Source organism: Cyprinus carpio, chromosome B4, assembly GCF_018340385.1.
Source record: "Cyprinus carpio isolate SPL01 chromosome B4, ASM1834038v1, whole genome shotgun sequence".
Lineage (NCBI taxonomy): Eukaryota > Metazoa > Chordata > Actinopteri > Cypriniformes > Cyprinidae > Cyprinus > Cyprinus carpio.
The window spans coordinates 20,255,312-20,269,269 of NC_056600.1; the positions used below are offsets into that span (position 1 = coordinate 20,255,312).

The window sequence follows — 13,958 nt, forward strand, 5'->3', positions numbered from 1 at the left end:
GACTGTGGGGACTTGGTCCGTGGCGATGGTGTCTGAGTTGCAGTCAGTGTTCCAATGCATCCCTAAGGTGGTCAATGGAACTCAGGTTTGGGATTGGTTCAAGCCAGTTTAAATTCTTTTACAGTAGACTCAGTAAATCTTTTCTTTTTGGACCTTGCCCACCAAGGCACTGCTATGCTGAAGCAGAAAATAGCCCTCCCATACCACTGTCACAGTTGGAAACACATAATTCTCTACGTAGCATTAAGATTTATCTTCACAAGAATTAAGTGACCTTGCCAAACCCATTGCAGCAATTGTATGTAGTTTTTATATTTTTTGACTTTGGAGGCTTCTTCTGATTGGAATTCACTGTCATAAATATACTGTATATATGTGGTAATTACAGTCAATAGCCATCAGAATGTTTAATTAGAATGATTTTAAAATTAATATATTAAGTTTAAAAATCGACATACAAGTGATTTAAAGGAGTTGAAACATACCCTGGCTACTCCTTTTAATATAATGGAAGGGAATGATGACTATGGCTGCCAAGTTTCAAAAAGCTGCCAAGGACTTACAGTATGTAAGCCAGTGGTTCCCAACCTGGGGTCCATTCACAGCGGGGGAGCGGAAGCAGATATACGTTGAGGTAGGGCTGGGCAATAAAATGATAACTATAATTATAGTGATAGAATTTTCCTCGATAATGTTTAATGTTTATGAGCCAAAAGCAGAACAAAACAGCACTACTCATTTGAACCTCTCCACACGGACCATTTTTCCACTCGGTTCAAATGGTGGTACAGTGCAGAGCGAGCTGATTAGAGCAGATGTGTTTACTCACTGATCGCACAACCACAAATCAGCACTGTGAGATCCAGTGTGAAGCACTTGAATTCAGCGAAGAACACAAATGACTGATATAAACTAGAATCAGTCAATATCAATCAACTGATATAAACTAGTGTAAATCCAGATGAAACAGCATTGACAAACAGCAGAAAAACACTGTGTGTAACGATACAGTCAGAAGGCTTTTCAATCTAAAATTCGCCATTGTTTACCTTGGATTTAATGTAGTAACACTAACTGCACCATGGTATAATACTCTATACCTAGAAACCATATAGTTGCATTTTTACCACTGTATTGAGGTGCTATATGTGTGGTTTTAACTCTGGTTATCATGATGTAAATGTATGCTACTATGGATTTTGATAATGAACATAAATCTACATCTGCATCCCAACTCAAACTACTACTGCTGTCAACTCAATGTCAAATTTCTAAGAGACAAAACATTAACATTATTATTGCATATATATATATATATATATATATATATATATATATATATATATATATATATATAAAAGGTTTGGGAACCACTGATGAAAGCAATAATATAATCAAAAATCTAATTATTTTAAGGACTGTTCAAACCCCATGTGGAAAAGTTGTCACCCCTCTGATAATCAATCTGAAGTGAAGCACAATGTTTGGCTTAGAAAAGCCAAAAGAATTCAAATGATTTTCCTGGCAGAGCTGTGAAGTTCCACCCCACTGACCTTTGAAACAGCAGTTTTTATAAGGGTAGACGATACTGTTTGTGTAATGTAGCCGGTATGCTAAAAATGACAGATCTTCATTTAACTTATTCTGTATTAATAAAAATGTGCATCAATGGAAAGTGCAGTGGATCGAGAATGACCAAATGAGACAGGAGAAAATGAAAACATCCAGACACACCCAGAGAATAAGAATGAAAATGAGGTCAACTGCTTTGCCCTAATGATTGTGTTTGTATTTTTCAAACACATAATTACACTGTTTTTTTTCAAAATATTAAACAAATAGGTATGGTAGAACAGGTAATGCAAATTGTATGCTTATCTATAAATCTGCAAATACACATGCAAATTTAATTTAATTTAATTTAATTTAATTTAATTTAATTTAATTTAATTTAATTTAATTTAATTTAATTTAATTTAATTTAATTTAATTTAATCATCTGCTGACTGAAAAGTTTGGATATATCGAGAAGAGAAGGGGGCCAATCACTGAACCCTGAGGCACCCCAGGGATTACTTCATGTTATTCTGAGTCTTCCCCTTCAGCAAGCCTTGAAGCATCTCTCCATGACTCAAGCCAAATGAGTGCACTTCCAGTGATGCCAAGTTGATAGGGTGGACAAAATAATTTCATCATTTTAAGGGCAACAGGTCTAGCTAGATGATTTACTTTTAATAATAAATAAATAAACAAATATTTAGTCAAAATCATCTAAACTGATTGGGCTACTTCCAGATTCATCTTCACAAGAATTAAGTGGCCTTGTCAAACCCATTAAAGCAATTGTATGTAGTTTTTTTATATTTTTGACTTTGGAGGCTTCTTCTGAGTGGAATTCACTGTCATAAATATACTGTATATATGTGGTAATTACAGTCAATAGCCATCCGAATGTACCATTAGAATGATTTTAAAATTAATACAGTATATTAAGTTTAAAAATCGACATACAAGTGATTTAAAGGAGTTGAAACATGTCCTGGCTACTCCTTAATATAATGAAAGTGAATGATGACTATGGCTGCCAAGCTTCAAAAAGCTGCCAAGGACTACAGTATGTAAGCCAGTGGTTCCCAGCCTGGGGTCCATTCACAGCGGGGGAGTGGAAGGAGATATACTTTGAGGTAGGGCTGGGCAAAAAAACGATAACTATAATTATAGTGATATAATTTTCCTAGATAAAACAAGTTCAATAAATATTCGATTTAATGTTTATGAGCCAAAAGCGGAACAAAACAGCACTACTCATTTGAACCTCGCCACACGGACCATTTATCTGCTCGGTTCAAATGGTGGCACTCCAGGGATTACTTCATGTAATTCTGAGTCATCCCCTTCAGCAAACCTGAGCATCTCCCCATGACTCAAGCCAAAGAATTTCATCATTTTAAGGGCAACAGGTCTAGCTAGATGATTTACTTTTAATAATAAATTAATAAACAAATATTTAGTCAAAATCAACTAAACTGGGTTAATTCCAGCCTCAATGGTGCAAAAAAGTATAGTGTCATGTTTGACATTAACGTTGCATTAGTTCTCACATGTCTTGTAACCAAATGTGACACAGCAATTTTGGATATGAGAATGCAAATGAGATTTGAGTAATATGGCAGAGGGGAAGAATTTCAGTGTCTCCAGAATGCTTTGAATACAGTGAATGAGTGTAATATTTTTACAATACTTTTTTGCTTTTTTTCTCTTTTTGATCTATATTCTTTTGTCATATGGAAAAGAGCAGCGTTACTGTTTCTTGGACAAATAAACTTGTTTTTTCTTCAATGTAACTGTCACTAATTTAGACACTAGTTTTTGCTCTCTGAGTTCATCCTCAGTAATTTATGAAATGCTTCATTTTCACTGACACAGACATTCCCATGAACACTTGTTCTACCGCTTCTCTAATTACTGCTGGCGACTAAACTCTCAACTTGTATTAATAAAAATTAATATGAATGATCTATCTTTATTATTGTCTTCAACTCTATGAATACCTCCTTCTCTTCCTCTTCCTTTCTCCATCTATCTCTCACTCTTTCTTTCTCGGTCTCTGTATGCATGGTTTTCTCCCTGCTGCCTCTTCTCTTAATTTTCACCAGAGAACGTAGTCGCTGTGTGGCTTTCAACACATCCTATAATGGTTTTATGCACAATTTCCTTTGGGAGTGGACAAGCAGTGTTTGTCTTTCCAAGTCAGGGGGGAAGAGAGTAATATTGATTTCTGGGTGACTAAGGGAGGGAGTAAAGCACCAGGATGCACTGGGTCTGATTTGTTAGATGATTTTGAGGATGTAATTTTTTTAGGGATGGATCCTGCATGCTCACTGGAGACACTGAGGGTGTTGTCAATTACTCTTGTGCATGATGTGTGGAGAGATCAGTTTATCTGTCTCTTTACAGCTAGTGTGTCAACACGATCACAGCAGGAAACAATAGCGGTACAAATGCTTGCGAGTGCTGCTTGGGATATGGCAGATTTACAGTGAAGTGTATGGCTGGTTTAGATCAATGGTGGTTTACTGCATGCCTTGACGTGTTTCAATGAACAGTTCCACTTTGCCACACTGATGGATTTCCAGAGTCTCCTGTGCTACAAATGCTGAATTATCTAGCATTAAATGACCTCAGTTGCTTGATTTTATGTGTTTCAATGAACAGTTCCACTTTGCCCAAGAAATTGCAGAAAATCATAAAATCATAAAAAAATCAAAAAAATAAAGGTTCCACTTTGCAGGAAGCGTGATTGACAGGTGATCTGACCAATCATGTTTGTTACCAAATCCACCATTTTGACCGATAAACAAACCAGACAGGAAAGTAGATTAACACAGATAGACTAAAACATGAAAAATGGTGTGTCTTGACGTCTTTCCGCGGTTTAAATAAAATATTTTCTATTGCTCATTCATGTTTATTTCATGCTTTAACTAGAAAATATGAAAAGTTGATTGGTTTATGTGCCTCTTGAACTAAGGCACTACAGTGATACATCACAACACATTAAAGAGCCAAAAAATGGTATTTATTGTTTGAATTTCCTCATTTAAAGGATGGTGTCCAGAAGATCAATACACTAAAGGAATAAAAAAAAAAATTATAATACATAAATAAATCCAGAACATTTTAATCTACAAGAATGAATATTCCAATACTACAGGAAAAAATCACTTTATAAGTAGAGGGCTCTTGAAAGTTTATTCAAAGAACTTAAGAAGAACCTTAAATGACCTCAATAATGAAGTGTAGCTCCTAATAAATACATTTCAATGAATAAAGCTGATCGTGATGGAGGAGAATATTTTGTAGTTCCTAACTATGGAAATGTAATAACATCTGCTGATAGCAAGCTAACCCTAACATTGGCTGGCTGGATAGATGATTATATTGATAGATGGGTTAAATAATTGATTTACTGACTGATTGCTATTGGGAGGATAAATGGATGGATGGAAGGATCAACTGACTGATTGACAAAGTTGATGCTGATTGATTGATTGGAAAACAGTAGTTGTTCTCCATATAGTTCATGGGCAGGGGGTATGGATGAATGGATGAAAGGATGGATGAACTGACTCTTAATGTCAGGCATGGTGCGGATATTTTTGGTTGATTGGTTGTGTGATTGGAGCATAAAAGAAATAAAGACATAGAATGATTACGGCCACATTCCATGACAAGCACAGATGGGACCACTGTAATGAATTTGCATTTTTTACTCTAAACCCATCATCAGTGTGTAAAATGACACCTCAGGGACCCGCATGAGCACCAAAACAGCTTCAATCATGCTACCGTCTCTGTGAAAGCTTCTCTAAATCACCCACATTTGCCTCTTTGTTCTCATATACACAGACCTGCTGATTACAAGCACTATGAGATGGTTTTACTGCGGGGCGAGTGTGTATGATGGCATGATAGTCTAGAGGTGGTCAACAGGGTAAGCGTGTATAGCAGTAGTTCTCGATTTTTTGATGGTTTTACTCAAATATGGAAAGCACTTTCGAATTTAATAATCTGAGGTTCTCTCCAGATGTCACGACGTTGATGACGAAAGTTCAACACTCTCCTACCTTCAATGCGGATACTGCAACTATTCTTGTTTACATGTGTTACGAACTAATTGCTGCTGATGACTGTTTATATCGAATTCTGCCAAAGCGCATACTTGTAAGTGTTCGTTAAATGCGTAACATTAATTATGTGGGTAAAGGTCTGCTCATGTCTGAAAATAATATATGAAAAACAAAATTATTTTACATTAAAAAAATGTGGCACGGCGGGCCACATTTGATTTCGTGACGGGCCGCATGCGACCCGCGGGTTGAGAACCACTGGTTTATAGAGTCTATAATGGAACATGGAGCAATTTCTGAGACTTACATGTTTTGAAAGGTTGGTGCTCTTGGAGTCGACATCATACCTGAAAAACAAAAGAGAAGGACATATTGAGAAGGGAAACAACCAAAATAGCCAGTTTTTTGTTTGTACTGTATATACATAATTTTTGCATGTATTGCTTGTATCATAACAAATTATCAGCTGGCCCAGAATGCCTTGATAAATTTACTTTTAGCTGTAGCTCCTGAAGTGAACTGACTTATTCCACACATAGATTGCTTCAGAGTTTCCGTTTAGAATTTATAAATTTAGGAAAGTGGCTTTTTTTTTTTTTGCACTAACATCACCCCAATGCATTCTGGGACTGCTGCCTCCTTTTTGAAAATGCTGTCTTTGTAGCCATCTCACAAGGGTATATGATAACCCTCCTTTTTAAAAGATATTTTTATGCAAAGGACTGCAATGTCACACAGCAACAGATTTGAAATGATTTAGTCTGATATTTATGCATGATTTACCATTTTTAAAAAATGTTCTAAGAGAGTTCTAATCTCTTTGTCATAACTGGGGTAGCCAAATCATATAAACCCAGCTGTGTGTTAAGCATGATAATTAACTTTACATTTCAAATTTAACAAATTTCAAAACCAATTCTTGATATTCTCTTTCATATAACCTGCACTGGCATATATGTGTCTGGGTGTTTTAAATGTATGAATGAGGTGAATATATTATATAAGTCCCTAAGTCCCAAAAGGGACTGTGATGTTCTATTCAGCTATACGTCTTCACATTCATAAATACTGCATGACCCCAGAGTGGAACAAAAACATACATTGACACAGATTTACCCTGGCACACACACACACACACACACACACACACACACACACACACACACACACACACACAAACAAACAAGCCTGCTTTTAAACTCAAATACTCAGAAGTGCACACATCCAGACCTGATGAAACTGAGATTTGCTCTTTCTCTAGGGAACAAGTTTACACCATTGGGGGAGCTACTGGAAGGTGGGAAACTCATCAGGAATGAGGGGTCTTGGCAGAGGCGCAAACTAGTTGACTTTAATACTGGCATACTGAGCACATTTAATTGTATTTTTACTTGAATTTATTTACCTGTGTCATTATATATATATATATATATATATATATATATATATATATATATATATATATATATATATATATATGTATGTATGTATGTATGTATGTATGTATATATATGTATGTATGTATGTATGTATATTACTTGATGTATATATATTATGTATGTATATATATATATATATATATATATATATATATATATATATATATATATATAAATGAAACAACAACTTACAAAGCATTTTTATCACACTCTGAAATATACTAAGGGTAGGAGCCTTGGAGCTCCAACAGAAAAGCCCTGGTCACTTTTGCATTTCAAGCAAAGAAACACAAGGTTTAATTGATCATTTGAACACAGAGACCTATTAGATTGATACAGACTGATTAAATCAAAAAACATTATCTGGCGCAAAGCCATGCAAAACATTGAAGACATATAGCAGCACTTTGTAATGAATTCTGTATCTTACAGGTAGCAGTGCAGATTGATAAGCACAAGAATAATATGCTCTCTCATCTTCAAGACTGTTCTGGACCCAGAAATAATTATCTGGAGTGACATCTGTGCTTTAAGTGAAGTACTCGAGGACATATATTTTTGTGGGTTTAAGTCACTACCGTGGTTCTTTTGCATGTTTCAGTATGTCTGAGGTAATTGTCCTGTGGGCGGATGAACTGAACTCTAAGCCCCATCCTCTTGCACACATGCATCAGGTCTTTGCCTCAGGAGATTCCTGTATTTAGCACTATGTATTTTTTTCCTTCTTTCCTGGAGTTTTCCAAGACCCTGCCACAGAGCTCCATCCCCAAAGCATGAAGCTGCCACCACCCTTGTTAAATCTAGAGCGTAATGCTCTTCTTAGTTTGATGTGCTGGTTTAGGAATATGCCAAACTGAGGCCTGAAAGCTCTTCAAATTATAAATACACTTTTATCTCAGAATCTTCTCCCTAACTGAGGCTCTCATAAGCCTTTGTGTAATGTGTAGTGCCCAAAATATGTTGAGCACAAGCAGCAGATGTTTAAGGTGCCTGGTTTTTCTCAGTCTTGTTTTTATTTGTATCAAATTACATATGGCTTGTGCCTTGACCTTAAGTATATCTTAAGTTCTGTTGGTCTACATTGTAATGATTCTTCATTCCAGACATACAGTAAGGGTGGATGTTTAGTTTTTCACATCATATTCTCAAAATTAAACCTCTCTATACCTTCAGATATATTTAAGCTGATCTCAGATTCTTGCCATGATTTGATTCATTTACACTTGGTTCGATCTTCAGGATTCTGATTACTTTACCTTCATGACGTACTGTATTCTTGGAAATGGATGGAAATGCTTCCAGACAGAGGTCCATTTATTCATACAAATGGACTCAAATCAAGCAGTTATGTGACTCGGAGAAGAAGGATTATTGTATACCCAATCATCCAAGTTTGTTACATTAAAGTGATGAATGGTTATTATGCTCTTTTCTCAAATTAGTGCATGATTTTTATATTATTTATTTACTCACTCATCATCATTTAATCACTCACTAACTGTGCTTGGAAATTTCCATCTCAGACTGTCCAAACTGACATTAAAAGGGCTCCTTGTTCCCAGAAGTCAAGTGCAAAAGCCAGTTAGCAAACTGTCTGGGTTTTTTTTCCCCAAATGGGGAATGGTTTGCCACACTAACCAACAGAAACATGTTTAGTTTGAAATTTTAGTACAAATTTACTCTGTCATAACTTAAAAATAGTTACATGAGATTCTGTTGACCAGTCCGATTCAACACTAGATTCAACATTAGATATAACACAACTAATTAATTCTGCTATAAGGACTTGAAATGTACAAAACACAAACAGCCACTCTTGTTCTCCTTCCCTGAGAAACAAGTGCCAGAAAATACATGATGTGTGCATATGTAGAGACGCTCGGCATAGCCATCACAGCGGATTGTAACGTGGTCTACTCAACAGACCCTGAAGGGAACGACACACACAGCTTCCCATTTACACACTCTGACTAAACCGCATTATGCTTCTCGCTCCCAACACTATTTATAGCAACACATGCTGATGCTGATGGGAATCTGTCATTCTAACGCACACAAACACACAGGCAGAATTCAAACGAGCAGCACTGAAACATGACACATTTATCATAAACTGCACTGCTAATGCTAGCGTTTGCTCAGAGGAAGTGAGATCAAAATTAATACAGACCAACAAGTTGGCTGCTTTGTGGCATTGTCTATAGGGGAAAAATTATATTAGCCTGTTAGAAAAAATTGAGTGGTGCTGCTTGTAGAAAACTTGTTTTGATTTTGTGATGCTGAGGTGTTTTTGATAGTTTCCAGGGTGTTGCTAAGTGGTTACTAGGCCAATCTGATGTGTTTTCATGTAGTTGATAAAGTGTAGCTGATTATGTAGCTGGAGTTCTAAGTGGCTGCTAAGACATTGCTATGCAGTGCTACTGCAGAGAAAACACGGCAAATTTCATCAGCAATTAGGGAGAGAATGGTGACTTACGTCCAGATGTCAGTTAAATTATTATTTTCAGTGTGTATTCGTCTTAAAAGCAAGAGTGTTTTATAATGAACGCTGATTTTGCGGAGGTCAGAGAATTAGCAATTCTGAATGGATCCATATAGTAGTAAAGGCAGGCGGTATAGTGGTCTTTGGCATCCCCCTGTGGTCCTGTTTGGTATCACAGCTGAACTTGTGCTAATTTGTATCGAAAACATTTATTTAATTATTGATTGGTGCATACCGGCACTTCTTTTTTTCCACTTCAAGCACTGCTCACTAGGGATGTTCATTTCGGTTATTTTTCCTAACCGACAACCGACGTTCGTTAACTGATTATTAACCATTAACAGACAAGTTTATTTTAAATTAGAATTATATTAAATTAGAAAGAATAAGTGTCTGTGACCCATTAAAAATACTAACATTTGTTTTTGTGCTGCATGAAAGGAAACCAGACAGCAGAAAACGGCATCCTATTTTTCTTTAGGCTTATTTTACAAAAGCACAAAGATATGTTTTTATTGTGAATGTACACAAATAAAGACTAACCTTTTACAATTCCGTTTTTCTTTATGACTAAAAGGAGTAGTTGCTTCCACTGTTACAGGGCTCCAAACTGTGACTAAAACAGTCGCATTTGTAACCAAAAATAAAAAAAGCGAGTGAAGTTTTTGCTGAGGTAGGAGACGTGCAAGTAAAAGTGCATAAAAGCAGCGTCTATTTTGTGCACAACTTGAACAAACTTCAACAGGTAAAGCTGTCAGCTGTGTGGATATTGGCAATATCGTTAACAATTCTCGTTTATAATCATTACTAATATGGCTTCTTCTTAACAAGATCTTATGTCTAAGCTGTGTTCTGTTAATGCGTGAACTTCATATTATTTGAAGCACACTTGCCGTCCAGTAATCACAAAAAGCTTTGTGCTTTGTAACTTTTTAATAAACAAAGTATCAGCTTATGAAATTATTCAAAATGCATAAAGAAATACAAACAATAAATACAGTTTTGTTTTTGGCGCTCTTTAATGCGGCAGGTGCAGTCGCTTTAGCGCCTCAGTTCAAGCGGCAAGTAACCCATTTAATCTTTCTCCTTACTACTATAGTACATAATGAACATGAACTAACATCAAAAGGTAAGCTATTTTATAAGACAGCCTACAGTACAACTTACTGAAATGTCTTATGTAAAAGCTCATTCAGTGTTTCAAATTGCGGAACACGTGTAAAGCTTGTAAACATTGCAACGTAATATACATTTACCTCAGAATAACCATTCGTTGTCAATAAGCTCATCAGTAATCTAGAAAAATAACTATTAAGAGGAGAATTTTGCTATAATTATGCGCTACTGCATTTTAATATTTTTAGCTTTTTACTTAACCTGTTTTCTACATGATTCAACTCCCTTGCATTTTACTAATTAAGAAAAACAGACTGAAAGTGTGAAAGACACACTCTTAAAAACAAAGGTTCTTAAAAGGTTCTTCACAGAACCATTCAGTCAAAGGGTGATTTACATGCTTTTAATTTCAATGGTTATTAAAAGGTTCTTTTCATAACAATTGAGTAAAGGGTTCTTAAAAGATTCTTCTATAGGCATCGTGAAGCACCTTTATTTTTAAGAGTGTATGACAACATTTACAGGATGCATTGAGGAGGAGCCCAAACTACACTCAGTGGCCAAGTGAAGCTTATGGTCCATGATTTTGATACAGATTCTGTGTAATAATAAATGTGTGACTGTATATTTCAAGTTGGAAAAGACATTTAATTCCCACTTTAAGTGAACCTTAGTTCCCAGGTCATATAAAAGATGGATTAAAATGCTGATAAAGTTAACACATGACATTATGATTGAAATGCTTAAAATGTAAAATAAAAATAAAATAATAATCATAATCAGTAATAATAAAATAAATATGTTTATTCTGTGGCACCTAAAAAAATAATTTGGCGCCTAAGTTTTTCTTATAGGAGCCAATGGCTCCTTGCTCGATTTTTTTTTTGTCTGGAGCACTGTGTTAGAAGGAATAAATTCAAGTAATTGCACTGGAGCCGTAAGCGTACACACAGTTAAGCATTGCTTTCATTATCATAAATATTTTACACACAGCTGTTTAAATTTTAGTAAAATCTGTGCCGTTAAGTGTTATCATATGGATGCTATGCCACTGGATATTGGTGAAGAAGGCTACATAATAAATAATATTTTGGCATTCAAATACATCGCAAATACGGAAACATTTGATTTTGTGTCAAATGATAGACCCAATGTTGGTTTCAGTTTCGTTTAAGCCTAAATGAATTTGTTTTGGCTTGTTGTTTATATTGCTATAGCTTCTTATTTTTTAATTCTTGTTCTTTTCTAAATACTGTTAATTGAAAGGATTTGTTGTGGAGTGAGGGGAACTAAAATAGCCTAGCTATGTTTACAGTGTTTATTATAATGTTTGTAAACATTTTGCATCGGCATTAGGCCTATTTCTGAATGAAGTGTATTTTAACCAAGCAGCAAACCTTTTAAAATATTTTGATAAATTACTGAAATAAATAAATAAATAAATAAATAAATAAATAAATGACTTTTTAAACCGTTTAACTGATTGTATTAATCGGTCAAAATTCTTACGGTCGGTTAACGGTTAACCGGTTACAATGAGCATCGCTAGTTCTCACGCAGTGAAAAAAATACATTGGAGAGCAAAGAGGAAACTAACAACCTGCCGACAGACAAGACAGAGCAGGTTACTTTAGGTATGAAACAAAGTCTATTTCAAATTTTGTCCTTTTTTAAATTTAAACAATTAAAGTTTTGTGGCCCTGTAATATGTTGTGACAGATCACTGTATTGCCTCAGTTCAAGTGGCATGAGAACCGATCATCTCTTCCTCTTTACTTGTTATAGTACAAAATAAACATGAATGAACATCAGAAGGTATCTTGTTCAAACTGTGGAAAGATCTCAATTCAAACCATTTTTCAAGTTCAACTCCATCAACGTTCATCTACTCTCCTTTCTGGTTTGTTCGTTGAACAAAAATGGCAGTTTCTGCATTATGAATGGTCAGACCGCCTGTCAATCAAACTCCCTGTGAAGGGTCAATTGCTGTGGTGTAAAAAGGTCAGTGATGGACAAATTCTGTCCTAGTTAGTCCTAGTTCCATAGCTGATCTTGTAATTTTCAAGCAATCCTGAAGACACATGGGCTGCTTTCCTCTTAGCTTGTAGACACACAGTCACAAACTTCCCTAAGCACGTACCGAGGGGAATCCTCGCTGCCATTTTAAAGTGTGTTCCGTGAAGTGATCAAGGAAAGTTTATATGGACAGACCCTCAACCTTGTGTGAGTCTACTTCATACAGTATGTACACTTCAGCCTGCTTCATATACCACAATGCAACACGATTGTGACTTCATCACATATTGCATTTAATTTACCTCTACCCCAACTCATAAAATGTAAATAATAATTCTACTTAGTAGTTTTTTTGTGGTGATGGAGTTATTAGTTTTTAATTCAGCCCATTGTAAGGTTCTGCCAGTAGTGGGAACTTGTGTAATGTAATCAGTGACGTACATCTGCGTTAGCATGATGGAGGGATGTTAGCAAGGGAAGAGCATAAAAAACAAAATGGAACACAGCCATGTTAGATTTTTTAGGTGTGTTTGATGTAGGTAAACTCTGAAGGACTGTGACCCTCCAGGACCGGAGTTGCTCATCCATGTTCCAGATGGATGATAGTGTTCTGGATGGCTGCTAGAGAGTTCTTGATGATTCTAAGTAGGGGTCGACCGATTATCGGCGTGGCCGATTATTGGTGACTATGTTTGTTATTTTTTTTGTTTTAATCTCCAGTCTCCTTGATCATCTCTTTGCAGATAAAACCATTTTTATTTTGAAATGTGCGATCTGGCACTGATCCAGGCCACCTCAGTCAGAGAGCACACTGCTCTGTGGCCCTAGACTAAGCCCCGCCCATCGTCCGTCTGATTTGTGTGGGAGTCACGAGCCTGGCCAATCAATACGGCTGGCGCGGCTGGAAAATTTCTGCTCTACACACCGAAAGCACAGGAGCTGCTTCAGTGATCATCATCACACATCACTAAGTTATCTCTCGAAGGTAAGAATGCAGTAAACGTTCCTGAAGTTGCAATAAATCACTACACTGAAGTTGCAAAACACCTAAATATAATCGATTTATGATGACAAGCCCGTTTCAGTTATTATACTGTGAATTCCCGGTCAATGTCCGTCATTGCAGTGATATGGCTTTAACGGATCATCACATCAGTGCTGAGATAGTGAAACAAAACCTACTTCTCTCACCATTCGGCCCACTTAACGGTATATTGTGAATAGATTTCTCAACACGTAATGAATTCACTCACGTTCTGCTGCGGTTTTTTTTTT

At 36.1% G+C, this 13,958-nt stretch overlaps 1 protein-coding gene across 1 annotated transcript in view; it reads right to left on the reverse strand.

Annotated features, from left to right (window-relative positions):
- The window catches only part of LOC109055048 (copine-8), a 100,521-nt gene that overhangs the window by 40,721 nt on the left and 45,842 nt on the right, over positions 1–13,958 (reverse strand). Inside the window, exon 5 of the mRNA XM_042722359.1 lies at positions 5,938–5,977. Coding sequence (XP_042578293.1) covers positions 5,938–5,977 — 40 coding nt within the window. The remainder of the gene's footprint in view (positions 1–5,937; positions 5,978–13,958) is intronic.